This window comes from Myotis nattereri, assembly GCF_964212035.1.
Source record: "Myotis nattereri genome assembly, chromosome: 7".
Lineage (NCBI taxonomy): Eukaryota > Metazoa > Chordata > Mammalia > Chiroptera > Vespertilionidae > Myotis > Myotis nattereri.
The window spans coordinates 10,714,339-10,740,974 of record NC_138082.1 but is presented as its reverse complement, the minus strand read 5'-3'; the positions used below and the strand labels follow the sequence as shown (position 1 = coordinate 10,740,974).

The following is a 26,636-nucleotide window of genomic DNA, read 5'->3' as shown; positions in this document are numbered from 1 at the left end:
AGTTAAGGGTTCCCGCTTTGTTTCAAGAAGACTTGTTTTTGTCTAGTCTATACATTATAATAAAACCCCACACACCAAGGAGTATAGTCCTTAGTTTATGTGCTTATTTTTTTAAAAAAACATATTTTATTGATTTTTCACAGAGAGGAAGGGAGAGGGACAGAGTTAGGAACATCCATCAGCTGCCTCTTGCACACCACCCACTGGGGATGTGCCCGCAACCAAGGTACATGCCCTTGACTGGAATCAATCCTGGGAACCTTCAGTCTGCAGGCCTAAGCTCTATCCACTGAGCCAAACCAGTTAGGGCTATGTGCTTTCTTCTTAAGTACAATAAAAGCTCCTTGAATAAAGTGATTGCCTGTAGACCACTAGATACTCACGAGTGTTGCAAGGTGCTTGTATCCAGGTAGGTGCTGAGTGACTTTAGGGTAAACATTCATTTGGGTATATATCAATGCAAGTCAGAGGAGATGTTTCTTTATGTTTCCAGGTTCCTGTGGTGTCTCTGATGGCTACTGGTTCTTCCCTAAGGATAATGGGGTAGGAGTTTATACTGTTACACCGGGGAGATTCTGGAAATCAAATAAAGCCACCAATGAGATGTCATATACGAATGCGATGGGGTGGGGCTCAGACAGAAGAGAGTATTTGAAGAAAATTTAATTTGACAAGAGAAGGACAGAGTGACAGGGAAGAGCAGGGACAACAGAACATCAGTAGGAATTGGAAAGCCATTTGGTTTTATGCTTTCATTGTCTGAAGGAGAAGAAAATGTCTCCAGAGGTAAACTGACTTTTCAATGGCACATAACACTTAGTCCAAACAGGCTGAATTAGAGAAAGATGAACAGAATGAAGGCTGGTAGCAAGGGGAGAAGTTGAAAGTCAGAAGTGGAGGGGAAATGAGAGGCTGTATCAGTGCCTAGAGTTTAGGGAAGGAGCACTTTTTTTTTTTTTTTTTTTGGTGGTGGTGGTTTGTTGGTAGAAGAAGGAAGTCAGAATAGAGGTATTGTGGAGTAGTTTTATTTCAAACAGAAACTAAAGACAAACTTCCCTCAGAAAGAAATAACATCAGTAAATGAAATGCTGTTTCTGCAAATTCCATTGCTAGCAGTTCTCCTCACAGCTGGTGACAATGAATATGGTAAGAACTCTGGCCACTGCCCTGTTGGGTGCAAAAGGGGTGTGTGTGTGTGTGTGTGTGTGTGTGTGTTTCTGTGGTGTGGTGTCCTCAGAACATACCTGAGGAGAGTGTCAGCGTAGTTCTGAGTATCCCATACTCCAGGACTCTGTGCCCTTCTGAAGGTTCTTTGTTAAAGCCTGGGGCCCTGGGCAGCTGAATGTCTGCTGAGGTAGCCATGACTTCCCTAATCTCCTGATTCTGAGTGTTTCCTTCCTGGCGCCTTTCTTCATTCTCTCTCCTTCCCAATGCCTTATCTTCTCCTCATTCTATTTGTTCTTTTGTTACAGCCTTCCAGGAGGAGATCTCCTTCAGAATTATCCACAGCTCATCCTTCTACAACCATTCCTGGGTGAAAATGCAGAACTCTGCTTGGTTGGGTGACTTGCAGACTCATGGCTGGGACACCAACTCTGGCAGTATTACTTTACAGCGTCCTTCATCTAAGGGCAACTTAAGCCAGGAAGACATAAAAGAACTGGAAGAATTCTTCCATGGGTTCTCTATTATAATGCCTCAAGTAATTCACAGACATGCCAGTCAATGGAAGTTTAAATATAAGTTCAATTCCCAAAATGGGAGGTGCAATGTGCTGCGTGGGGGGGGGGGGGGGGGGTGTCTCAATGAGTTCCTTATTCCAATTTTCCCGTATATTCAATCCTTTCAGCATTCTCTGTCTGTACATTTATTGTAACCTATTGCGTTTCATTCACCCTAGGTCCGTGGTTCTCAACCTTCTGCCCCTTTAAATACAGTTCCTCATGTTGTGATCCAACCATAAAAATGTTTTCGTTGCTACTTCATAACTGTAATGTTGCTACTGTTATGAATCGTAATATAAATATCTGATATGCAGGATGGTCTTAGGTGACCCCTGCGAAAGGGTCATTCGACTGCCAAAGGGGTCTCAACCCACAGGTTGAGAACCGCTGCCCTAGGTTATTATAATCACAACTCTCACACTACGTGCTTCCTTATTCTCTTGCTCTTACCATTTATGTCACCTTCTTTCAACAATTTGTTCACTTCAATTTCCAAAAAAAAGTTATTATTTCTTCCACTTTCAACTACCACCAATTACACTTTTTCTGAACTTTTGATCAAACCAGACTTTGTTCCATTATTTCAAAACCCCCAAACTTCATCTATTTCCTTTTTTTGCTTCCACTAATTTCATCTTTTTATTCCCTCTAATTTACAATCTCTTTCCTAGATCCCTTTGAGATTCAGATAACATTAGGATGTGAGCTGCACCCTGAGAGAGCCATAGTAGGCATCTATGGATTCGCTTATCAAGGATCAGATTTCCTGCAATTCCAGAACAATTCATGGCTGCCATCTACAAAGGATGGAACAAGAGTTCAGGATGTGAGCAGAGTATTCAATCAGTACCATGTCACCAAGAGAGAAGTACAGAGCATTCTAAGTGACTGCCCACGTTTCTTCTTGAGTATCCTTGATACAGGGAAGGCAGATCTCCAGAGACAAGGTCAGTCCCATAACCTTCCTCCAAGAATTTTCTAAAATTAAGCCTTCTCACCATCCCTTTAAATTGAGATAAGGAGTCAAAAGGGGAAAGATAATGGGTGAATTCCCAGCATGTCATAGATGTGTCCGTCTAAACTAGTGATGGCGAACCTTTTGAGGTTGGCATGTCAGCATTTTGAAAAACCCTAACTTAACTCTGGTGCCGTGTCACATACAGAAATTTTTTGATATTTGCAACCATAGTAAAACAAAGACTTATATTTTTGATATTTATTTTATATATGTAAATGCCATTTAACAAAGAAAAATCAACCAAAAAAATGAGTTCGCGTTTCACCTCTGACACGCGTGTCATAGGTTCGCCATCACTGGTCTAAACTGATGTGAAGATATGAACCTCCAAGTCTGTGTTAGAGTCCTTATCTTAATACTAGAGGCCCAGTGCACCAATTCGTGCACAGGTGGGGTCCCTTGGCCTGGCTGGCAATCGGGGGTGATTAGGTCCACTGTACGGAAGGGACCGCGGGACATGGGCCTGCCAGGAAGGAACAGCAGGAGGGCTACAGGGTGTGTCAAGCCGGTCTCACCCAGTCCCTATCAGCCAGACCCCAGCAGCAAGCTAACCTGCGCAGTGGTGGTCAGTGCGTGTCATAGCGATTGGTGGAAGAGCCAGACAAAGGGTCAAATGAATCGTCGGACAATTAGATTACACTTTTATTATATAGGATCTTTCCTGTTCTCTGCAGTAAAACCAGAGGCCTGGCTGTCCACTGGCTCTAATCCTGGTCTTGGCCATCAGATGCTGGTTTGCCATGTCTCTGGCTTCCATCCAAAGCCAATTTGGGTAAAGTGGATGCGAGGTGAACAGGTACAACAGGGCATTCAACAAAGTGATATCTTGCCCAATACCTCAGGTTTTCTTGGAGGTGGAAGCCACTGAGACATCTGGCCTGTATTGCCGGGTGAGACATAGCAGCCTAGGAGGCCAGGACATCCTCCTCTACTTAGGTAAGAAACCCTGGGGCCCACACTGGGAGTAGGGGTAGATGGTCCACAGCAGAGCAGGAGAGCCAAGTAAAACATTTGGGATTATTAACTCCAGACCCAAAAGAATGAAAATAGTTCAACAAATAAAAGAGTTGAAAATGAGAAACCTGCCGAAGTAGGAAGATGTTGAGGGTTAGGTGAAAAATTCAACTCTGAAGAGGGAGGATAGAGGAAACAAGAACAAAGATTAATGAGGGGAACACTCTAATAAAAAAGACAGACCAGGGAAATGTAGTAAATAGGGGGTGGGACTGAAATGACACCTTGTGTGCACCCAAACCCACAGAACATCATCAAGGCTCCGTGGGCTGGATCATCTTGGCAGTGATGGTGCCCCTGGTGCTTCTGACAGCTCTTGCATTTTGGCTTAGGAAGCGCTGGTGAGTTTTTTGAGCCCATCTTCCCTGTTCTTTCATCCACTCCCTACTTGTCTTCCCACCTTTCTTCTCTCTCCTTAGTCCTTCTTTCCTCAGTCCCTTTCTTTTTACTCTTCAATTCTCACCTCCACCTCATGCAGAGTAACTTCCATCTCTATTCTTATTAGGTCACACTGTGAGCCTCCTGCCATTCTTCTTCCTTTGGAATGAGATTCCAGCAGCCCTGGGGTTCCAGACATATTTAAACGCAGCATGGCGACAATGTCCGCTCAGCTCTCCACGTACAACTTTGGTTGTTTATGTGTTATTTGTGTGTTTAATGATTAGTTTATTAAAATTAAGCTAAAGGTAATTTTGCAGGACTTGCTTTCTGACCTGGTTCCGAGATAAAAGTCTTATTTTAACTCTGGATAAAATGAGATCTTAGCAACAACTACATATTGAAAAATTGATGAATCTCAGGCCCATTTCAGATGTCATTTCTTTATGGGGGCCTTCCCTGATTCACAAGTGGAAGCAGCATCTGAACTCCCACCACGCTTTTCAGTGGACTTTGCTGAATGACTTCTCACTTTTTATCCGTTGTTGCAGTCATGTAGGCCCCTTTTCACCTTCTAATTTTTAACTTGAGAGCAAAGTCTGTCTTTTTAAAATTTGTATCATTTACAAAGTGTATAACTGTATATAATATGCTTTCAATAAAAGCCTATGTTAAGTTTGCTTAGCATTTACCACTCAGATCAGGTACCTGAAGCTCTAGAGCAAGGAAGAAGAAAACAAGGAAATAACAAGTGAAATATTATATATCCTGCTACTTAACACAAACGCATTTTTCTAGCAATTTGTGAAAAGAATATACTATTTAAAGTTAATTCAGGCTCGAGGTGTATAAAAAGAAAATTTGAGGCAATATCCATAAAAGTACACAGGAAAAAACTCAAGAAAGACAGACTTTATTTTAACATAAAAGTTCTATTTTCTTGTGAGGCAGCAACAAGTGTTCAGACACAGGGAATACATAAGTACATAGTAACTATTTATTACCATTGGAAATGCTGTTCTTTTAGGGAGAATTTTATTAGAAAAACAAAAATTTTAAAAATTGCATTTAAAAAAGACTTAAACAGCTTCAACAGAGATGAAAGATACAAACTTTAAAAAAACATAAATTATATTCTTCAACAGGATTGCATAAACAAAATACATTGTACAGGGCTGCTCTGCCTATAATTAATTTAAGGCAGAGTAAAACTTAAACCTTAAAGTGCGGAGTTAAGTATTCTTATCTTAATGCAAATTCAGCACTTCCACTGGTTCAGTTACCTCCACTGGTCAATGCATCAAGGAATGAATCTTAAGTTTACAATAGTACAGTAAATTCAGTAGTGGCAATTTTCCTGTTATTTCCTTTAACAAAAGAAAATCTTTGACAAACCAGTCCTAAACTTCGACATACCCAACGCTACAAATTCTTCCATTTTTTTTTAATACCTTCGAGTAAAAGCCAACCATTGAAAAGAAAAAGCCTGTCTTGTTGCCAGTTCTTCCACAGGTAGAAATAGCACCTTCTAAAAGGCGGATTTGGCTGGCCATAAGTGTAAGATAAACAGTTTAAACGACATGAAAAATCTAGAGCAAAAATAATTTTGGCACCCATACTCACATTAAACAAAAAGGAAAAACAGGTATTTTTTAAAAACATAACTGCTCACAAAAAAACACGACAAGCAACAGACTCAGTCATGATCAAAACCAGTAATTTACATGTCTTTATCACAACAAATTCTTTAAGGGTAAAAAAAAATAACTTAAGACTGATAAAGTAATTAATCACAGAGTAGCTCCTTTTGCCAAAATATACATGCCACCTATTTCTTTTACTACAATGGAAACACATTTATTTAAAATTATAAAAAAATTAAATTATATTCCCATTGAAGTTATTCTAATTTACTTACTGTACAGTTTTCTATAGAATAACAATTGTAGAATGTAATTTTAGAAAACAGTATTGAGACTGATTAAAAAAAATCAACCCCTTGTGAACTAAGGGTTAAATAAAGTGGAATGGACCTAAGATTAGTATATTTTCTAGACTGCGATAAAGCTCCTATGTTTAAAATTAGCCCTTTGGCACTGGCAGTTAAAGTTATTTTTAATTTGTACCTTTTTTTTCTTCTTCAAATCTCAGGCTCTATTTCTCCCAAATCCACGGGATATGCTTGGTTGCCATACAATTCATTTACCTACAAATTCACATTCTCTTTACAACCAGACATTACAAGTTCCATTTACAAGACTATGTAAATAATAAAGTTATCCAATTCCAATTTTAAATTACTTTAGGTTAAGGATATACGAAACTCTACAGAAAAATGAGAATTAGACCAACATGCACAAAAGAGTAAAAGGAAAAACTTTACCGAGTGGCATTCTAGCTGTAAAATACCCTCGTAACTTGTACGGACGGAGACACAAGAAAGCTAAGTGTGACGCAAAGAAAAGAACACGGATTTAACAGAAGGCAAGTCATCCAAAAACAGGCATGTGTGTTTTTTAACCTTGTCTTGAACTTCTTCTTCCTGCCTTTTACACTAACTCACCTGACTTCATTTTTACCTTTCCTGTACTGCTGATAGAGCAGTTCTCTGTGGTGAAATAGTAAAGTCAAAGGCAAAGAATCAAAGTTCTCAGTAAACCAAATAGAACATTTAGATCCCGAATAACTGGGCTGTTACTGACTTAGAAGCCACATGTACAAATTCCAAGTAAATTAATTTTAAACAAAAAAGGTACCAAAATTCATCAGTCTCACCAACTAACCTGACAGACTTATGTTTGAATTTATCTAACTTCCCTAAATACATCTTCATTTTAACTTTAACAGGGCATGCTTTTCATTACTTAGATATTTTAAAGTTGCATGAGTATAAGAAGTCCTTTCAGAAGATGTATTGCTACCACTAGGTTTTCCTTGATGGGATATGTCTGGATAAACTGACATAGTACCCCTCTCAACTGTATCCATTTTACAAGTACTTAAATTTTTTCTCCCTTTAAAATGTATAAGAACATGAAATAATTGCATCTTAAGGTAGTATATGAAGACCTCAGAAGGATGCTTGTTTCTAACACAGTTTGCTGGAACTCACTTTTTAAAAGAGCTGCTCCTTAATTTTACTACCACATTCCCAGACATGAAATACCGCTGTCACGTGACACTGGCAGTAACTGTATTAGGATGAGCCTAAATCCAAAACTGGATGGATTTTTCAAAGGTCCCTGTTGCTTATGCCCCAAAGCCCTCCTTTACCTGTTTTCCCCACTGTGTGGAATGTTGGACAGACAACTAGCAAAACCTGTAGGTACCATCTCAGTGCCAACTACATAAAGAAAATGTCAGTCGAGAGACTCTGTGACTACGGATTGCTATTCAATGGATTAGGCTCCTGGCAAACTACCAACCCGGACCAAGTCCACAAGACAACAACATCACAAAAGCAAAGAAGGAAATCCATGCACCATCATTTTAGGATCTCTGGGACTATGATACAGTGATGATGAAAGGTAGGATGATACCTGTGGTAAAAGGAGATCATCTGACAAATATTGTGCAGAAAACCAAAGGGGATTATTACTCCTAGCTAGCAATCAACACTGCGTAGCTTCCTACTGGCTCATGTATTTTCAAACCAATTTCCAATGATGGGTGAGAACTTGTTTAAGCACTCATCTCCAGACTACAATTTTTCTGAGCACATGGTGGAATGTACACAGGAGTAGTGAAGAGAACAGCAGTTTTACAAATATTTCACCCAAAGCACAAACTTCTGACATCAAAAAACATAAATCACATCATGTACTAATATTGCTTTTTATTTCTTTTTTTATATACTTGTTCAACGCATTTACTTATCAATTCTTGTTTGGGAGGAGAACACAGTCATGAGAATAAGATTGCTGTGGAAATGTCAACAATCCCTTTGGTCCCAAAGCTGAAAACAGCTGAGAAAAGCACACATTGAGAAAGGGAAACAAGAAACAGAGGCCACCAAAGAATCTTTTGAACATCTGTTTGCTACGTTTCAGAAAATGTCACATTGGTTTTATAAAATAGTCATTATCATATAAAAGATGGTTCTTGCAGCATCATTCACGTCTCCAGGAATCATTTGCAGGGGTCAGTGTTTTGTTGTGTTTTTGTTTCTAAAGAAGTTTAATTTGAAAACAAAACAACAAAAAAAGTGGTATCAGCCCACCAAAAGCAAAGGATGAGACCTTTCTGTTTCAACTGGCGCTTTAGGAGAAAGCAGGCTAAGCACTGAGGGCTGGCCTTCCAGCGAGCCGGCCACCAGAGGGTGTTCTTCCAGAAGCTGTGCTGGGAGTCACCCTGGAAGCCTGAGCACGGCACAGCCAACTGAGCGCAAGGTGCCATCACAGTCAGGAGATCTGAGGGAGCAGTGGCTACCAGCACTGGGACCTACCCTTCAGCCTCCTCAATCGGTTCGGGTGGTGTGAGTAGCGAGGCCGAGGGCAGGATTGTACTTGTTCCTCGGGAGACTCGGTCTTGCTCTGCAGACAGGGAGGCCATGGCGATGGGCTGCAGCAGAGTGGTCGTCATGCCAGTGGTGACAGTCAGGCTGTGGCCAGAGCCCTTGAGGGTCAGATCTGGCGTGGGAAGAAGTGGCTTGAGGATGCTGACGAGGCAGAAAGCTGAGCCGCTTTTAGGAATGAAATTCACCTTGTTTTTGTCAGGACAATAAAAGGCTGGGATTTCGTGAAGTTGTTTTGGCCTAGATATAGAACAGACAACCCAATGCATTTAAGTCACAGAACAGTGGAAATACATTCCTTTATTATTATTTTTTAAAAGCAGATAACAGACACATACAGGGAATACAAATTCAAGCTACGTCAAAAGCTTCAAATGTTATGGACCAAAGCGGGATTAGACACATGATTCAAAATCTGTATTTCAGAACGCCGGGAGGACCCCATTCACCTTGCTGCTGTCAGTTCCCTGGCGAGCCCGGTGCACTATAAGCTTTCCCAGGCTGCCAAAAAGGTCCATAGCACAAAACAGGTAAAGAGCCCCTGCAAGAGGGTCTGAGAGATGTGATAAAATAGCTTGTAAAAGGCTTACAAGGAGCACAGCGAGTGACAACCAGTGCACAAAGGAAGAGGGAGTTTGGAGACAAGCAGCCTTCCAAAGGAAGTCACACCTGAGCTGGGTGGTAAAGAATGAAGAAACAGGCCTTGGGAGTGGGTGCAAAAAGAAAGGAGTGTCAAAAAGCAATGCTTTGGGAGGCAGATTTTACCGATGAACAGTGAATACTACCCATGAACAGGTCTGGCAAATGTAATAATTTACGAATAAAGACATTACATGAGGGAGTGGGCTCATGAAGACAGGCCCCGCTCCAGCTGCCACCTCACTGGTCCTCTCCTGGCCTAAGCCTCCCCCTGAAGGCTCTGGCAGAGGCCTGGGGCAGCGGACCTTGGTTCCAGCCTCTGTATGACTTCACCACCCTGAGCCTCAGTTGTCTCAGCTATGAGATGGGTTGAACACCCCCTACCTTTCAGGCTTGTCGTTGGGACTTAAGGAAATAAATCCCAATGCCTGGCACACAGTTAAGTGTTCAATAGATGGCAATGCCCTATCTCTGTGTGGGACTTATGGAGATACTAGCCCCACGCCTCCCCTGGAAGGGTCTAAATCTGCTCTGTCCACCAGAAAAGTCACGAAATGTGGCTATTCAACACTGGAAATGTGGCCAGTCAGAATTGAGATGTGTCATCAGTGTGAAATATACACCAGATTCTGGCAACCTGGTACATAAAAGGAATGCAAAAATACCTCATGAATAACATTTTACATTGACTACATGTTGAAATGACAATATGTCTGATACATTGCGTTACATGAAACATATTATTAAATTTAAAAATTACATCATTTAAATTGTTTCTTGAATAAAATAGAAACTTAACTCATTGAGTACTTTTAGGCCCACAAATGTGTTTGGATATGCTGCTGTTAAGAGGACACACTCCTCTATTTTTACTATCTGAGAGTATGTTTTTCTTTTTCTTTTTTTTAATCCTCATTCAAGGATATTTTTTCATCAATTTTTAGAAAGACAGTGGAAGAGAGAGGGAAAGACAGGGAGGAACAATATGAGAAAAACACATCGACTGGCTGCCTCCTGCATGCATGAGCCCTGACCATGACCAGGGCAGGGGAGGAGCCTGCAACAAAGGTACGTGCCCTTAACTGGAATCTAACCCAGGACCATTCAGTCCACAGGCCAACGCTCTATCCACTGAACCAAACCGGGTAGGCTTAATTTTCTTTATTAAATTTTTTTTTTTTACTTTAGAGATGAAGGAAGATGGAGAGACAAACAGAAACATCAATGATGAGAGAGAATCACTGACCAACTGCCTCCTACATGCCCTCTACTGGGGATTGAACCCACAACCCGGGTATGTGCCCTGACAGAGATTATAGGTCCATGTTCAAGCACTGAACCACACCAGTTGGGCAAGTCCTAGGTTTTTAATTATTTAATTTGTTTGAAGCTAAATTCTTTTATTTTATTTTTAAAAATATATTTTACAGATTTTTTTTAGAGAGGAAGGGAGAGGGATAGAGAGTTAGAAACATCGATGAGAGAGAAACATCGATCAGCTGCCTCCTGCACACCTCCTACTGGGGATGTGTGTGCAACCAAAGTACATGCCCTTGACTGGAATTGCACCTGGGACCTTTCAGTCTGCAGGCCGATGCTGTATCCACTTAGCCAAACCGGTTAGGGTAGAAGCTATCTTCTTTTAAACCTTAAATTTTATTTTTAAAAATTGATTTTAGAGATGGTGTGGGTGAGAGGGGGGCGGGGAGGAGGGAGAGTGAAGGAAGGAGAAAGAGAGAAAAAACATAGATGAGAGAAAGAAACACTGATTAGTTGCCTTGCACCCTGATCAGGGACTGTACCTGCAACCTGTATGTGCCTTGACCAGAATTGAACCGCCACGTTTTTGGTATATGGGACAATGCTCCAAGCAACTGAGCCACACTCACCAGGGCTGAGTTTATCCTCTTAAAAATGACCTAAGACAGCACTGGCTGGTATGACTGAGTTGGCTGTAGTGTTATCCTGTGTACCAGAATGTCACCGTTTCAATTACTGGACAGGGCACATACCTAGTTGCTGATTAAACCCCCAATCAGGAGTGTGTGTGCCAATGTGTCTGTCTCTGTCTCTCTCTCTCTCTCTCTCTCTCTCTCTCTCTCTCTCCCCCTAAAATCAGTAAAAACATATCCTTGGGTGAGGATTAAAAAATAAAAATAAACTAAAAAAAAAAAATCACTTCAGACATGTGGCTGTCAATGGATCTTCAGGATGAAAACCCACATTCCTAAAATACAAATGAACTATGTGACTGATATATATATATATATATATATATATATATATATATATATATATATATATATATATATTTTTATTGATTTCAGAGAAGAGAGAGAAACATCAATGATGAGAGAGAACCACTGATCGGCTGCCTCCTGCACGGCCCCCACCCACCCACCCCGAAATCGAGCCCGCAACCCAGGAATGTGCCCTTGACCAGAATCAAACCTGGGAACCCTTCAGTCTGCAGGCTGATGCTCTATAAACTGAGCCAAATCTGCTAGGGCCTGACTGATATTTTTTAATGAATCTAAAAGGTTTAATTTCCTGTGGCTTTCATGAAAACACTTATGAAAATATTTACACAAAATAATATAAATAGTAACTCTGTCTAACTAGCACCTAGATCAAGAAAACAGGACATTAACAGTAAAAAGCACCAAAAAGCCCCAACCCACCAAGAGGAATCATTCCTGACCTCTAACATTTAACTTCTAGAAGCATATTACCTAAGAATCACACTACCGACCCCTGGGAGTGTATGACTTATACTTATGGTAATAGAAGGTGTTAAGTATTCATATGATACCAAACCTTTCTTCTCAACTTAAGAACCATAACTACCAAAACAAAAACAAAAAATCTCAGAAAGTTTAAAAATTTTATTTTTCCTTAAAAAGTTATCATTTTCAAAGACAGACCACATTTTAGGACACAGGCAAAGTCTCTTCAAATTCAAGAAGACAGAAATCATACCAAACATCATCTCAGATCACAATGGCATAACATCAGAAATCAACTACAATAAAAACAATGAAAAAAAATCAAACACTTGGAGGCTAAATAGCATGCTATTAAACAAGGATTGGGTTACCAAAGAGATCAAAGAAGAAATAAAATGCATCCTGAAACAAATGACAATGAAAACATAACAATCCAAAATCTATGGGACACAGAGAAAGCAGTCCTGAGAGGGAAGTTCATAGCTCTACAAGCCTACCTTAAAAAACAAGAAAAAATGGTAGAAAATTATCTAACTTTGCAACTTAAAGAGTTAGAAAGAGAGCAACAAGAAAACCCCAGAGGAGCCAGAAGGAAGGAAATAATAAAGATCAGAGCAGAAATAAATGACAGAGAGACCAAAAATAGAAGAAAATATCTGGTTCTTTGAAAGGATAAACAAGATTGATGAACATCTAGCCAGGCTAACCAAGAAACAAAGAAAGAGGACCCAAATAAACAAAATCAGAAATGAAAGAGGTAAAGTAACAATTGACCCCACAGACATACAAAGGATTGTAAAAAAATATCACGAACTACTCTACCCCAACAAACTGGACATCCTCGACGAAATGGACATATTCCTAGAAAAATACAACCTTCCAAAACTCAATCAGGAAGAATCAAAAAACCTGAATAGGCCGACAAATACTGATGAAATTGAAACAGAAATCAAAAAGCTTCCAGCAAACAAAAGCCCTGGACCGATGGCTTCACAGGGGCATTTTACAAAACATTCAAAGAAGAACTAAAAGCTATCCTAAAAGTATTCCAAAAAATTCAAGAGGAAGGCACACTTCCAAGCTCTTTCTATGAAGCCAGCATTACCCTAATCCCAAAATCAGATGAAGACACTATAAAGAAAGAGAATTACAGGCCAATATTCCTGATGAACATACATGCTGAAATTAAAATCCTCAACAAAATTCTAGCAAACCGGATCCAGCATTACATTAGAAAGATCATACACCATGACCAAGGGGGATTTATTCCAGAGATGCAAGACTGGTATAACATCCACAAATCAATAAACATGAAACATCATATAAACAAATTGAGAGACAAAAATCACATCAATTGATGCAGAAAAGGCACCTGACCAAATTCAACACCCTTTTCTGATAAAAACTCTCAGCCAAGTGGGAATAGAGAGATCATACCTCAACATAATTAAAGCCTTATATGACAAACCTACAGCCAACATCATACTCAATGGACAAAAACTAAACCATTTCCCCTAAGAACAGGAAAAAGACAGGGATGCCCTCTTTCACCACTCCTGTTCGACAGAGTACTGGAAGTGCTGGCCATAGTGATCAAACAAGAAGAAGACATTAAAGGCATCTAAATTGGAAATGAAGACATAAAACTGTCATTTGCAGATGGCGTAATATTGTACGTCGAAAACCCTAAAGACTTCACGAAAAAGCTACTAGAGTTAATGAATTTGGCAATGTAGCAGGATACAAAATTAACACCCAAAAATCTACGGGTTTTTTTATACACCAACTAGAGGCCTGGTGCACAAAATCATGCATGGATGGGGTCCCTCAGCCTGGCCAGTGACTGGGGTTGATAGGGGCCATTTTGCCTAGTCTGGGGTGGATGGGCTGCGGGAGGTAAGCCAGGGGTGAGGGACCTCGAGAGGTTGGCCGGCTGCAGGAGATTGGCTGTGGAGCATACTGACCACCCAGCCGGCCGGGGGGAGGGATCGCGGGAGGTTGGCCGGCCGTGGAAGGTTGGCTGTGAGAGTGCACTGACCACGGGGGGCAGCTCCTGCAATGAGTGTCTGACCCCTGGTGGTCAGTGCACATCATAGCTACTGGCCAGTCGACCGGTCACTTAGGCTTTTATATATATACTAGGGTCCCGGTGCACGAAATTCGTGCACTGGGTGTGTGTGGGGGGGGGGCCCTCAGCCCAGCCTGCCCCCTCTCACATACTGGGAGACCTCAGGCGTTGACCCCCATCACCCTCCAATCGCAGGATCGGCCCTTTGCCCAGGCCTGACGCCTCTGACAGAGGCGTCAGGCCTGGGCAGGGGACCCTCATTTCCCCCCATCACTGGTTCTGCCCCCAGCCCAGGCCTGATGCCTCTGGCCCAGGCATCAGGCCTGGGCAGGGGACCCCCAGACCCCTCCGATTGCTGGCTCTGCCCCTTGCCCAGGCCTGATGCCTCGGCCAGAGGCGTAGACCCCCATTACCCTCCGATCACCTGATCGGCCCCTTGCCCAGGCCTGACGCCTCCGCCAGAGGTGTCAGGCTTGGACAGGGGACCCCCATCTGCCCCCGATCACTGGCTCTGACCCCCGCCCAGGCCTGAGGCCTCTGGCCCAGGAATCATGCCTGGGCAGGGGACCCCCATCTCCCTCTGATCGCTTGCTCCACCCCCCGCCCAAGCCTGACGCCTCTGGCCCAGGCTTCAGGCCTGGGCAAGGGGACCATCATATCCCCCCAATCCCCGGCTCCGCCCCCCACCCAGGCCTGATGCCTCGGCCAGAGGAGTTGACCCTCATCACCCCCCGATCACCAATCACCGGATCGGCCCCTTGACCAGGCCTGAGGCCTCCGGCAGAGGTGTCAGGCCTGTGCAGGGGACCCCTAGCTCCCCGCGAGGCGTCCGGCCCGGGCAGCAGGGACCCGCAGCTGCAGCGGCCCCGCAATCGTGGGCTTCGCTTTAGGCCCAGGCAAGGGACCCCTAGCTCCTGGGACTGCCAGCTTCGACCGTGCCCAGCTCCCATCGCTGGCTCCACCCCTACTTCCTGCTATCACTGGCCAGGGCGGAAAAGGCACCTGATTCTCCGATCATGGCTGGGGGGCAGGGCAAAGGCGGGGCCGCCTTTGCCCTGCCCCCCAGCTCTTAGCTCCCCCCTGGGTTTCCGATCACTGTCAGTGGCAGGGGGCTTCTTCCTGCTTTCCCTTTCGCCTCCCTGCATTGTGCCTACATTATGCAAATTAACCGCCATCTTGTTGGCAGTTAACTGCCAATCTTAGTTGGCAGTTAATTTGCATATAGCCCTGATTAGCCAATGAAAAGGGTAGTGTTGTATGCCAATTACCATTTTTCTCTTTTATTAGTGTAGACTAGAGGCAAGGTGCACAAAAATTTGTGCACTCGGGGGGGGGGGGGGTTGTGTCCCTCAGCCCGGCCTATACCCTCTTGCAGTCTGGGACCCCTCAGAGGATGTCCACCTGCTGGCGTAGGCCCGCTCACCGGGGGATCGGGCCCATGCTGGCAGTCAGACATCACTCTGGCAGCCCGGCAGCCCTCGGGGGATGTCCACTTGCCAGCAGGGAGCAGGCCTAAGCTGCAGTTGGACATCCTTAGCACTGCTGAGGAGGCAGGAGAGGCTCCCGCCACCACCGCTGTGCTGGCAGCCATCAGCCTGGCTTGTGGCTGAGCAGAGCTCCCCCTGTGGGAGCGCACTGACCACCAGGGGGCAGTTCCTGCATTAAGCATCTGCCCCCTGGTGGTCAGTGTGTGTCATAGTGACCAGTCATTCCCAGTCATTCTGCTGTTAGGGTCAATTTGCATATTACCTTTTATTATATAGAACTAGAGGCCCGGTGCACAAAAATTTGTGCACTCGGGGGGGAGAGGGGTCCCTCAGCCTGGCCTGTGCCCTCTCGCAGTCTGGGACCCCTCGGGAGATAACGACCTGCTGGCTTAGGCCTGCTCCCAGGTGGCAGAGGGCAGGCCCAATCCCTGGTCGGGCTCAGAGCAGGGCCAACTGGGGAGTTGGGGCGCCGCTCCCTGTCACGCACAGAGCAGGGTCGATCAGCGGGTTGGGGAGCTCCCCCCTGTCATGCACAGAGCAGGGATGATAAGGGGGTTGAGGAGCTCCCCCCTGTCACTCACAGAGTAAGGCCGATAGGGGAGTTGGGGCACCGCACCCTGTCACACACAGAGCAGGGCGGATCAGGGGGTTGGGGCGCCGCCACTGTCACACTCAGGGCAGGGCCGATGGGGAGGTTATGGCTCTACCCCGTCACACATAGAGCAGGGCCCGTGGGGGGCAGGGGGGATTGGGGCGCCGCACCTTGTCACACACAGAGCAGGGCCGATCAGGGGGTTTGGACGCTGCCCCCTGTCACGCTGATCCCGGTTCCAGGAGGCCTCGCTGCTCCACTGATCCCGGTGCTGGGAGGCCTCGCGGCTCCGCTGATCCCAGTGCTCGGAGGCATATTACCCTTTTAATATATAGAATAGAGGCCTGGTGCACAGGTGGGGGCCGGCTGGTTTGCCCTGAAGGGTGTCCTGGATCAGGGTGGGGGTCCCCACTGGGGTGCCTGGGTGAGGGGCTGAGGGCCGTTTTCAGGCTGACGGTTGACTGAAGCTCCCAACCTGTCCTTTTTTCCTTTTTTTTTTCATTCTGGGCCAGCTTTAGCTCTGAGGCTCGGCTCCAGCTATGAGACTTCTGCTGCTGAAAGCAGGTTTCTGGCCTTTGTTTACCCTTCTGTATTTGAAACAATGTTGCGGTCCTGCTGGCTGAAGCCCGGGGTTTTGTTTAGCTTCTATTTTTGTAACATAGTTGCTTAGAGTGCAGCTGAGAGGCAGGGAAGCTTTGGCTTCCTCTGTCACTAAAGCAAACAAGCCTCATGGTAGTTTCCAGCTGCCTGGCTGCCGGCCGCCATCTTGGCTGTCAGTTAATTTGCATATCTCGCTGATTAGCCAATGGGAAGGGTAGCGGTCGTAGGCCAATTACCATGTTTCTGTTTTATTAGATAGGATAGAGGCCTGGTGCATAGGTGGGGGCCGACTGGTTTACCCTGAAATGTATCCTGGATCAGGGTGGGGGTCCCTCTGGGGTGCCTGGCCAGCCTGGGTGAGGGGCTGATGGCTGTTCGCAGGCTGGTCAAGCCCCCCAGTGGGGACCCTCACCCCATTGGGGTTTGGCCAGCCTGGGTGAGGGGCTGAGGTCCATTTTCAGGCTGCCCAAACCCCCTTCAGGGTGGGGGTCCCCACTGGGGTGCCTGGACAGCCTGGATGAGGGGCTGAGGGCCATTTTCAGGCTGCCCACACTCCCTTCAGGGTTGGAGTCCTCACTGGGGTGCCTGGCCAGCCTGGGTGAGGGGCTGATGGCTGTTTTCAGGCTTCCCAAACCCTCTTCAGGGTGGGGGTCCCCACTGGGGTGCTTGGCCAGCCTGGGTGAGGGACTGATGGCTGTTTTCAGACTGACCAAGCCCCCCGACGACCGAAGATCTCAGCCTTTCCTTTTTTTGTTGTTTTTTTTTATTCGCTCCAGCTCCGTGGCCATGGCAGCTGGAAGCAGGTATCTAGGGTTTATTTACCTTCTATAATTGAAACTTTGTTACCTTGAGAGGAGGCAGCAGCCAGCTGGGAAGCTTGGCCTCTTCCATCGCCGGGGCAACCAAGCCTCCTGCTTACTCCAGCTCCGTGGCTGCCGGCCGCCATCTTGGTTGGGTTAATTTGCATATAGTCACTCTGACTGGCTGGTGGGCGTGGCTTGGGGCATAGCGAAGGTATGGTCAATTTGCATGTGTGTCTATTATTAGGTAAGACTAGAGGCCTGGTGCACAGATTCGTGCACTGGTGGGGCCCCTCAGCCTGGCCTGTGGGGATCGGACTAAACCTCTGAAATCTCCCGAGGGGTTCTGGATTGCCAGAGGGTGCAGGCCCGGCTGAGAGACCACACGGGTGCACAATCAGGGCTGGAGAGGGACTGTGGGGAGGGCTCCAGGGCGTGTCCGGCCCATCTTGCCCAGTCCCAGTCAGCCGGACCCCTGCAGCAAGCTAACCTACCAGGTGGAGCGTTTGTCCCCTGGTAGTCAGCAACTGGTCGAACGAATGATAGGACACTTGGCATATTAGGTTTTATTATGTAGAATAGACTAGAGCAGGGGTGGGCAAACTTTTTGACTTGAGGGCCACAATGGGTTCTTAAACTGGACCGGAGGGCCGGAACAAAAGCATGGATGGAGTGTTTGTGAGAACTAATATAAATTCAAAGTAAACATCATTACATAAAAGGGTACGGGTCTTTTTTTTCAATAGTTTTATTCATTACAAACGGGCCGGATCCGGCCCGTGGGCCGTAGTTTGCTCACGGCTGGACTAGAGGCTCGGTGCACAAAATTTGTGCACAGGGGTGGGTCCCCACAACCCAGCCTGCACCCTCACCAATCCCTTCGGGATTGGGCCTAAACCAGCAATCAGACATCCCTCTCACAACCGCTCACTTGCCTGCCTGCCTAATTGCCCCTACTGCCCCCCTGCTGGCCTGATCGCCCCTAACTGCCTCCGCCTGCCAGCCTGATCACCCACAACTGCCCCCCACTGCCGGTCTAGTTGCCTCTCACTGCCCCCGCTGCTGGCATGATTGCCCCCAACCTCCCCCCCCTCCCCACCAACCTGGTCGCCCCACGCAGCCTGCTGTACAGTCGTCTGTCCGGTTGTTTCAGTCGTGATAGCCCCTGACTTTTTATATACATGGATAATGAACTCATAGGAAGAGAAACTAAAAAAAAATTCCATTTACCATTGCAACAAAAAATTAAGATACCTAGGAATAAATTTAACCAAGGGGGTAAAGGACCTATAATCAGAAAATTACAGGATGCTGAAAAAAGAGATAGCGGAAGACATAAACAAATGGAAGAACATACCATGTTCATGGACTGGTAGAATGAACATCATTAAAATGTCCATACTACCCAAAGCAATCTATAGATTCAATGCACTCTGCATTAAAATACCAACGGCATATTTCAAAGACCTAGAACAAACTCTCCAAAAATTCATCTGGAGTAAAAAAAGACTTCAAATAGCTGTAGCAATCCTGAGAAAGAATAATAATGTTGGAGTGCTCACAATACCAGATATCAAGCTATATTACAAAGCCACGGTTCTCAAAACTGCCTGGTACTGGCACAAGAAGAGACAAATAGACCAATGGAATAGAATAGAGAATCCAGAAATCGACGCAAACCATTATGCTCAGTTAATATTTGACAAAAGAGGCAAGAGCATACAATTTGACAAAAGAGGCAAGACAGTCTCTTCAATAAATGGTGTTGCGAAAATTGGATACATGCAATTATCTCAATTCGTTGAGGTTCTGCTTCCTGGCATATGTCGACAGTTTGGCTCAAATAAACTCAAAAATTCTTTAAAAAAAGAAAGAAAATTGGATACATGCAAAAAAATGAAACTAGACCACCAACTTACACCATATACAAAAATAAACTCAAAATGGATAAAGGACTTAAACGTAAGATGGAAAAACCATAAAAAACTTAGAAGCCATAGGCAGCAAAATAGCAGACATATGTCGTAGAAATATCTTTACTGATACAGCTCCTAAGGCAATGGAAACTAAAGAGAAAATAAACAAATGGGACTACATTAAAATAAAAAGCTTCTGTAGAGCAGAAGAAACCATCAACAAAACAACAAGAAAACCCACTGCATGGGAGAACATATTTTCCAATGTTATCACCGATAAGAGTTTAATCTCCAACATTTACAGGGAACTGATACAACTTAACAAAGGAAAGATAAACAACCCAATAAAAAAAAAAAGGGCAACGGACCTAAATAGAAACTTTTTGAAAGAGGACATACAAAAGGCAAAAGACATATGAATCATGCTCAAAATCACTAATCACCCAAGAGATGCAAATCAAAACAACAATGAGGTACCATCTCACACCTGTTAGAAAGGCTATCATCAACAAATCAACAAATGACAAGTGCTGTCAAGGATGCAGAGAAAAAGGAACCCTCATGCACTGCTGGTAGGAATGCAGACTGGGTGCAGCCACTGTGGAGAACAGTATGGCGTTTCCTCAAAAAATTAAAAATGGAACATCCATTTGACCCAGTAATTCCACTTCTAGGAATGTATCCCAAGAAAACAGAACACCAATCAGAAAGGATATATGTACCCCTATGTTCACAGTAGCACATAGCTAAGATCAGGAAACAGCCTAAGTGCCCATCAGCAGATGAGTGGATTAAAAAACTATGATACATCTACACAATGGAATACTACGCTACTGTAAAAAAGGAATTCTTACCATTTGCAACAGCATGGATGGAACTGGAGAGCATTATGCTAAGTGAAATAAGCCAGTCAGAGAAATATAAATATCACATGATCTTACTTATTTATGGAATATAATGAACAACATAAACTGATGAACAAAAATAGATCCAGAGACAGAGAAGCATTGAATACAGTGTCCAACCTATGAGGGAAGGCAGGAGGCGAGGGGGTAAGAGATCAACCAAAGGACTTGTATGCATGCATATGAGCATAACCAATGGACACAGAAGGGGAGGAGGTGTGGCCAGGGAGAGGTCAATGGGGGGGAAAGGAGACTTATGTAATACTTTAACTACCCACTCTACCTCTAGTTGAAGTCAGTTACTTCCCTTAAACTAAAAGTAAGACTTAGAAGACTACTCTTTAAAGAATAATGAAATAAGCAAAACATTTTTAATTAGAGCCAATTCTTGACCTTTGCTTTAATGCCAGTGAATCCAGTGCATTTGCTCTAATTTTGATAAAGCTAGTGCAAAAAGAGACTAATTTTTAAACTCTGATTGTTTAATTTTATTTATTTTTTAAAGAAATATTTTTATTGATTTTTAGAGAGGAAGGGAGAGGGAGAGAAACTTCAATGTGAGAATGTAACAACTGGCTGCCACCTGCACACTTCCTACTGGAGAATGAGCCTACAAACCAGGCATGTGGCCTGACCAGTAAGCAATTTAATCTAATCAGCTGACCCAATCAACACAATCCAATTGGACTGACTGAACAGCTTAATCTAATCAACTGGTCCAATCAATGTGTTCTGATCAATCCTCATTCTCTCAATTTTCTCAGACCTCTGTGGTATATCTTGAATAAATATACTGCTAAATTCAAAGTGTGATGATGACTGCATACAGGTTCAAAAATAACAGCCACAAATGATACAGTGGAAAGAAGTGAGAAACGGTGAATGACAACTGGATATTAAACATTACTGTTAATTCTTTGGAGTGATAATGGTATTTTGGTTATGTAGGAGTAGTGTGGTTACTTTTAAGAAACACATATTAAATTGTATTTAAGGTGTAGAGTCATGGTGCCTGCAAATTACTTTCAAGCAGTTCAGCAAAAACACTACCACAAACAAAGCAAATACAGCAACATTTTAATTCAGAACACAGGGAGTGGTTATATGGGTGATCACTGTACTATTCTTCAATTTTCATAATAAAAATTCTCACAATAAAAGCTTGAATTTGGGGGGAGGGGTGTACTTACGAGCACTCTTCAAAGACTTTGACCCTTTCACAGCCCTCTGGAGGTTCCCTTTTGAACATATAACTGTTGTTGGGTTTTGGTGAAGTTGCATATTTGGGCAAAGGAGAGTTGTTCCCATTCTCTGCAATAAACGACATGCTTGATTACTAAGAAATACTACTTCATAAATCCTTAGTCATACTGTAATAAATTATTCTTGCCTCGCGCCCCCCCACCCCCCCTAATGAGCTACTTGAGGATAGAAACAGTGTTTTACTCATCAATACCAACCCAATATCTAATTCCTGGTAAAGGGAAGATAATGTTTGTTAAATAAATGCATAAATAAATCAAAGATTTTCATGTCCTTTTCACTTATAATCACCACCTCCTAGGCCTGTCTCTGATTTATTTTTATTCCATACACAGCACAGACTCCAATCGCACTACCATTCTTCCCAGTACAAGTAACTGTTTGCTTATTATTCTCTCTTATGCTGCCCTTCAGAATTTCTCAGTTGATTTCTCGGCTCCTCCAGTTACCATATCTGCTCCAGGATGTCAGAGCCATCTGCACTGTACACCAGACTACCTTTTGCCTATGAACTTCTCCATGCATGTGTTAAGAGATTTTCCTCTGCTTATTTCCCACAACTGCCTTCAAAGTCTGGCTCAAAGTTTTTAAAACCTTTCCAAATTAATCATATCAAAGGGAACACTTCTTACTCTGGTATTCCTGTTCAGTGCTGATGTCCTCGGTTTATATGTATTAACTTAAAATTTCTTGATACATTACGTAAGTGTTCTGAGTTTTCAGCTTGTGTTCGCTAAGCTACAAATTCCTTGCCAAGAGTAGCACAGTGGCTCTGTTTTCTTACAAAAGAAATTCAGAGCAGCTAGTCAGTCATAAATCTCCTAAAATCAAATGCAGCAGGACATAAAATTTATGACATGCTGTCAAAGGGCAGATTTTAATGGCCACGACGTTTTAAATGTTGGAGGGTACATTTGATTAAGCCTAAGTACCAAGAGTAAGCTAAATGGTTTGCATTCACTACCTCATTTAATCCTCACAATAAACTTAAGAATTATTATGCAGATTCCTGACAAGAAACACATGGCCCAATCAAAGTAACTGAGTGGGTGTCAAGCTTGTGTGCACATTGGAATCACGGAGCATCTCCTAGTGCCTATTCCTACAACCCCCAGGGGCTGTGATTTAATTGGTCTGGGTGTTGGCTTGGAACAGTCGTACTTTATTTAACCTAGAAGCTGGCATAAAAGGCTTCAAATAATAACATTTTACAATGGCCCATAGTTTGAAGTGACTTCTTCAGAAAACCTTATGTTCTCTGCATGTGCTATGGTCTCAATAACTTAGGTGTTTGGTATTAACGGTCAGCTGTAACAATGAAACATTTTAAGATGTTCAACACACTGTATGAGCTCCTAAATAAATGACTACTGAACTGAGCTGTAGAATCCTATTAATAAAAGCCTAATATGCAAATTGTCCCCTCAGGCGGTCATTCAAGCAGGAGACCGGGAGTTCAACCGCTCGCTATGACGTGCACTGACCACCAGGGGGTGGCATGGAACATAGCAGGTGTCAGAGCTGCTGGCCCCAAAGGGCTCTGACAAGAGTGGGATCACGGTGGGATGGTGGAGCAAGTGAGCGGGCGGCACCAGGCCAAGGCAGGTGCGAGTAGGGGTCCGAACACCCCGCCGATTGCCCCACAGATGGCAACCAGCGGCAGCATGGGGGGGGGGGGTATGGGGCTCTGGCCCCAATTGATCACCCACAGGCGGGATGGTGGAACAGATGAGGGGATGGCGTCAGGCCAAGGTGGATGCCAGGCGGCTGTGAGGTTGGGGGCACAAGTTGGGGCCCTATCTCCGCAGGCCAAAATATTGCCCTGATACAGACTTATGAAAGGTCCTATTTGTTTTAAAAGGTAAGAATACTAGTAATTAATATTCAAATTGCTTAGGTCACCACGTTATTTTTCAAGTTGCATAAGTAGTTTAATACTGTAAGTAGCCCTCCAGGCTTCCCTTGAATAGTCATTTTGCATGATATAAATCAGCTCTATTCCTCCTAGAAATATCACAAGAATAGATCCTAAAAAACACTAACTTAAAGGTTTCACATTTAATTAAAAAATAGTGGGTAGTAAAAACATTACTACTAAATGACAGAGAATAAAGTGCTCTTTAGGACCAATGTTCATCTCATTTATACCCAAAAGAATGTTTCTCATTAATAAGACACTTGTATTAACAAGCACAAAGAATAAAAAAAAGGAATAAAAACCCATAAACCCACCCAACTTGACCATCACCGAACACACCACAATAAAACCTACTGTTTTGTACTCCCAATTTTTAAAAATCTGTTTGGAAACACCTCAAACTAATTATCTTAGTGCAGTTTTAAGTGTGTGTGTTCTGCTAGAAAATAGAATAAATGATAACACAGGTGGTATTCCCTTATCATCTGGTGGTAAATTCCTCCTGTACTATACCTTTATCTCTGGGATCAACAAGCAGGTCATCAGCTGAACAAGGGCTCTCTTCGCTGCCTTCATTGGAGATGGTGAGGAATGACGCGGGGGACACAGACTGGGAGCGGCTGCTGTTGTTGCTCCCCCTGTCTGCCCCACCAGGAGTCTGCGTGTCGATGCTGCGTGTGCTGCTACTTCTCTGTACAAGGGGAGGAGGCGCACGATGGCCATCTGGAATATCTTGTGGCTGTTATAAAAGTTGTAAAAATATGCGCATTTAATCACTGATTTTGAAACTCACCCAGAAATGTGCCCAATATTGACCTTCCCCTGTTGTTCCAGAAGACTAAGTCAGAAATCCACTTCTTATGAGCCTAATGAGAAAGAAGCCTTTGTGTTGCTCCATTAGTGACATCCCTGCCTAATCTGACTCCCCCACTGGACACCGAGCAGCCTGGACAGACTCTTTCCAGGAACTGGCACCTGACAGGTGGCCAATGCTTACTGAATGATAAATTAAAGTTACTTATCATGTGCTAAATAGTTTTAAAATTTATGAAGAGGGGGCCATGGTAAAATGAGAATTCTAGGTGTAACACTCAATTCCATTATCAGAAGAAAAGGTTATCTATTGTGGGAACTTGAGATACCTGATATTAGGCCCTGTACCTTCTCCCCCCGCCAATTCTGAGTTTTTTCAAAGAAACTCTGCTACATGAGGAAAAAGTTCATCACAACAGTGCTAATTATAGAGGGGAATCAAGGGGAACAATTTAAAAAAGCTTGTGGGTTTACTTTTGAGGGAAACCAGGAACCTGTTTACCTGTGTCTCATTTACATTTATTACATGAGGGAAAGTTTCCCTATCATGCAGCATGGAGAAGAGAATGTGAGGAGTTGTGTTTTCTCTAATCTACACGAACCTTTAATCTTAAGCATCAATGAAATACTACTTAAAACTCTTCAATTCAATCACTGAAGAAAAAAGCTTAGTATACTCTGTGACATGGTTTTAAATACAAACAAGAAATTTTCTCATTGTGTCTTACATGAGTCATTCTTATGTGTATTAAAGTTAGTAGAAGAGTACACAGTCTTATGTGCATGATAGGTAAGAACTGCACTTCATGATGTTCTCATTAACCTTTGAAATAGTAAGTGACAAACAATAAACAGGTAGCCCTGGCCAGATGGCTTGGTTGGAGCATTGTAGTGCATCAAAAATTTATGCATTGGATCAATTCTGGGTCAGGGCACATACCTAGGTTGTGGGTTTTGATCCCCAGTCCGAGTGCATATGGGAGGCAAGTGATCAATGCTTCTCTCTCTCTCAACATATCCTAGAGCAGGGGTGAGCAAACTTTTTGACTCGAGGGCCACAATGGGTTCTTAAACTGGACCGGAGGGCCGGAACAAAAGCATGGATGGAGTGTTTGTGTGAACTAATATAAATTCAAAGTAAACATCATTACATAAAAGGGTACGGGTCTTTTTTTTCAATAGTTTTATTCATTTCAAATGGGCTGGATCCGGCCCGCGGGCCATAGTTTGCCCACGGCTGTCCTAGAGTATTTAAAAAAAGAAGAAACAGTTCACGCTTAGAATCTGATGTCATATCCCTCTCTCCCCAACAAATTAGTAGCCTAATCTTTTCTTAAATGGAGTTATAATAATTAGAATTACACCACCTGTCTGGTGCTTTTCAAATACAGATAAATAAAAAATAGCTTCTGTTCAAGGATCCAAATTTAAGTCATATCAGTTTTCTCTATGACATGCAAAGAAATGAAAACTTTTCACTCACTTAGTTTTTCAAAAGATAAAAATTGTCATTTTCTCTCAACAAGAAGGAAGAAACCTAAGTAAATATGAAAAACAAAATCGTAAATTTTTTAATAGGTAGAAGAGTTAATGAGTAAGGATTACTTACTATAAGTTGTTCTTCCTTTTCCCCTGTCTCTTTAATTATTATTTCAATCTCCTGATTCAATCCTTCCACACTGTTCCGGAACCGCGAGCCTGTTGATTTGGTGATGGGAATTGCTGGAATAAGAGTACTCTTTGGAACAGGAGCCTTGAGAAGAGGAAATAAAGCAGGGAGAAGAGAGGTTTAACACTCATTTGAAACATACTTTTAGTCGACATGAGTAACTCTAAAATAAAATAAAAATACAGTCTTGCCGAAACCGGTTTGGCTCAGTGGATAGAGCGTCGGCCTGCGGACTGAAGGGTCCCGGGGTTGATTCCGGTCAAGGGCATGTACCTGGGTTGCAGGCATATCCCCAGTGGGGGATGTGCAGGAGGCGGCTGATCAATGTTTCTCTCTCATCGATGTTTCTAACTCTCTGTCTCTCTCCCTTCCTCTCTGTAAAAAATCAATAAAATATATTTTAAAAAAAAAAATACAGTCTATAGGCCTCGTAAAAAGTGTGAGTGACCAAATCTCCTTCTCAGTATACTGTACATTAAATACAATTTAAAGATAAAAACCCAGACAATCAAGATAGACTTTCAGAAGTATATTCACATCTATGAGGAACTATAAAGGGAAAACGGATAAAAGAATACTAAAAGAATTTCAAT

At 43.4% G+C, this 26,636-nt stretch overlaps 2 protein-coding genes across 2 annotated transcripts in view; one reads left to right on the top strand and one right to left on the bottom strand.

Annotated features, from left to right (window-relative positions):
* Window positions 1-1,085: 1,085 nt before the first annotated feature.
* Window positions 1,086-4,101, top strand: LOC308522487 (T-cell surface glycoprotein CD1a-like; the record flags this gene model as incomplete). The annotated part of the gene is made up of 5 exons (XM_081095972.1): window positions 1,086-1,146; window positions 1,473-1,601; window positions 2,396-2,671; window positions 3,417-3,584; window positions 4,004-4,101. The coding sequence occupies 5 exons, from the start codon at window positions 1,086-1,088 to the stop codon at window positions 4,099-4,101; spliced, it is 732 nt and encodes a 243-aa protein (XP_080952098.1).
* Window positions 4,102-5,031: 930 nt separating this feature from the next.
* The window catches only part of FAM117B (family with sequence similarity 117 member B), an 88,436-nt gene continuing 66,831 nt past the window's right edge, over window positions 5,032-26,636 (bottom strand). Inside the window, exons 5-8 of the mRNA XM_081096160.1 lie at window positions 25,984-26,127; window positions 24,075-24,300; window positions 21,571-21,691; window positions 5,032-8,887 (exon numbers count right to left, since the gene is read on the bottom strand). Coding sequence (XP_080952286.1) covers window positions 8,575-8,887; window positions 21,571-21,691; window positions 24,075-24,300; window positions 25,984-26,127 — 804 coding nt within the window. The 3' untranslated portion in view covers window positions 5,032-8,574. The remainder of the gene's footprint in view (window positions 8,888-21,570; window positions 21,692-24,074; window positions 24,301-25,983; window positions 26,128-26,636) is intronic.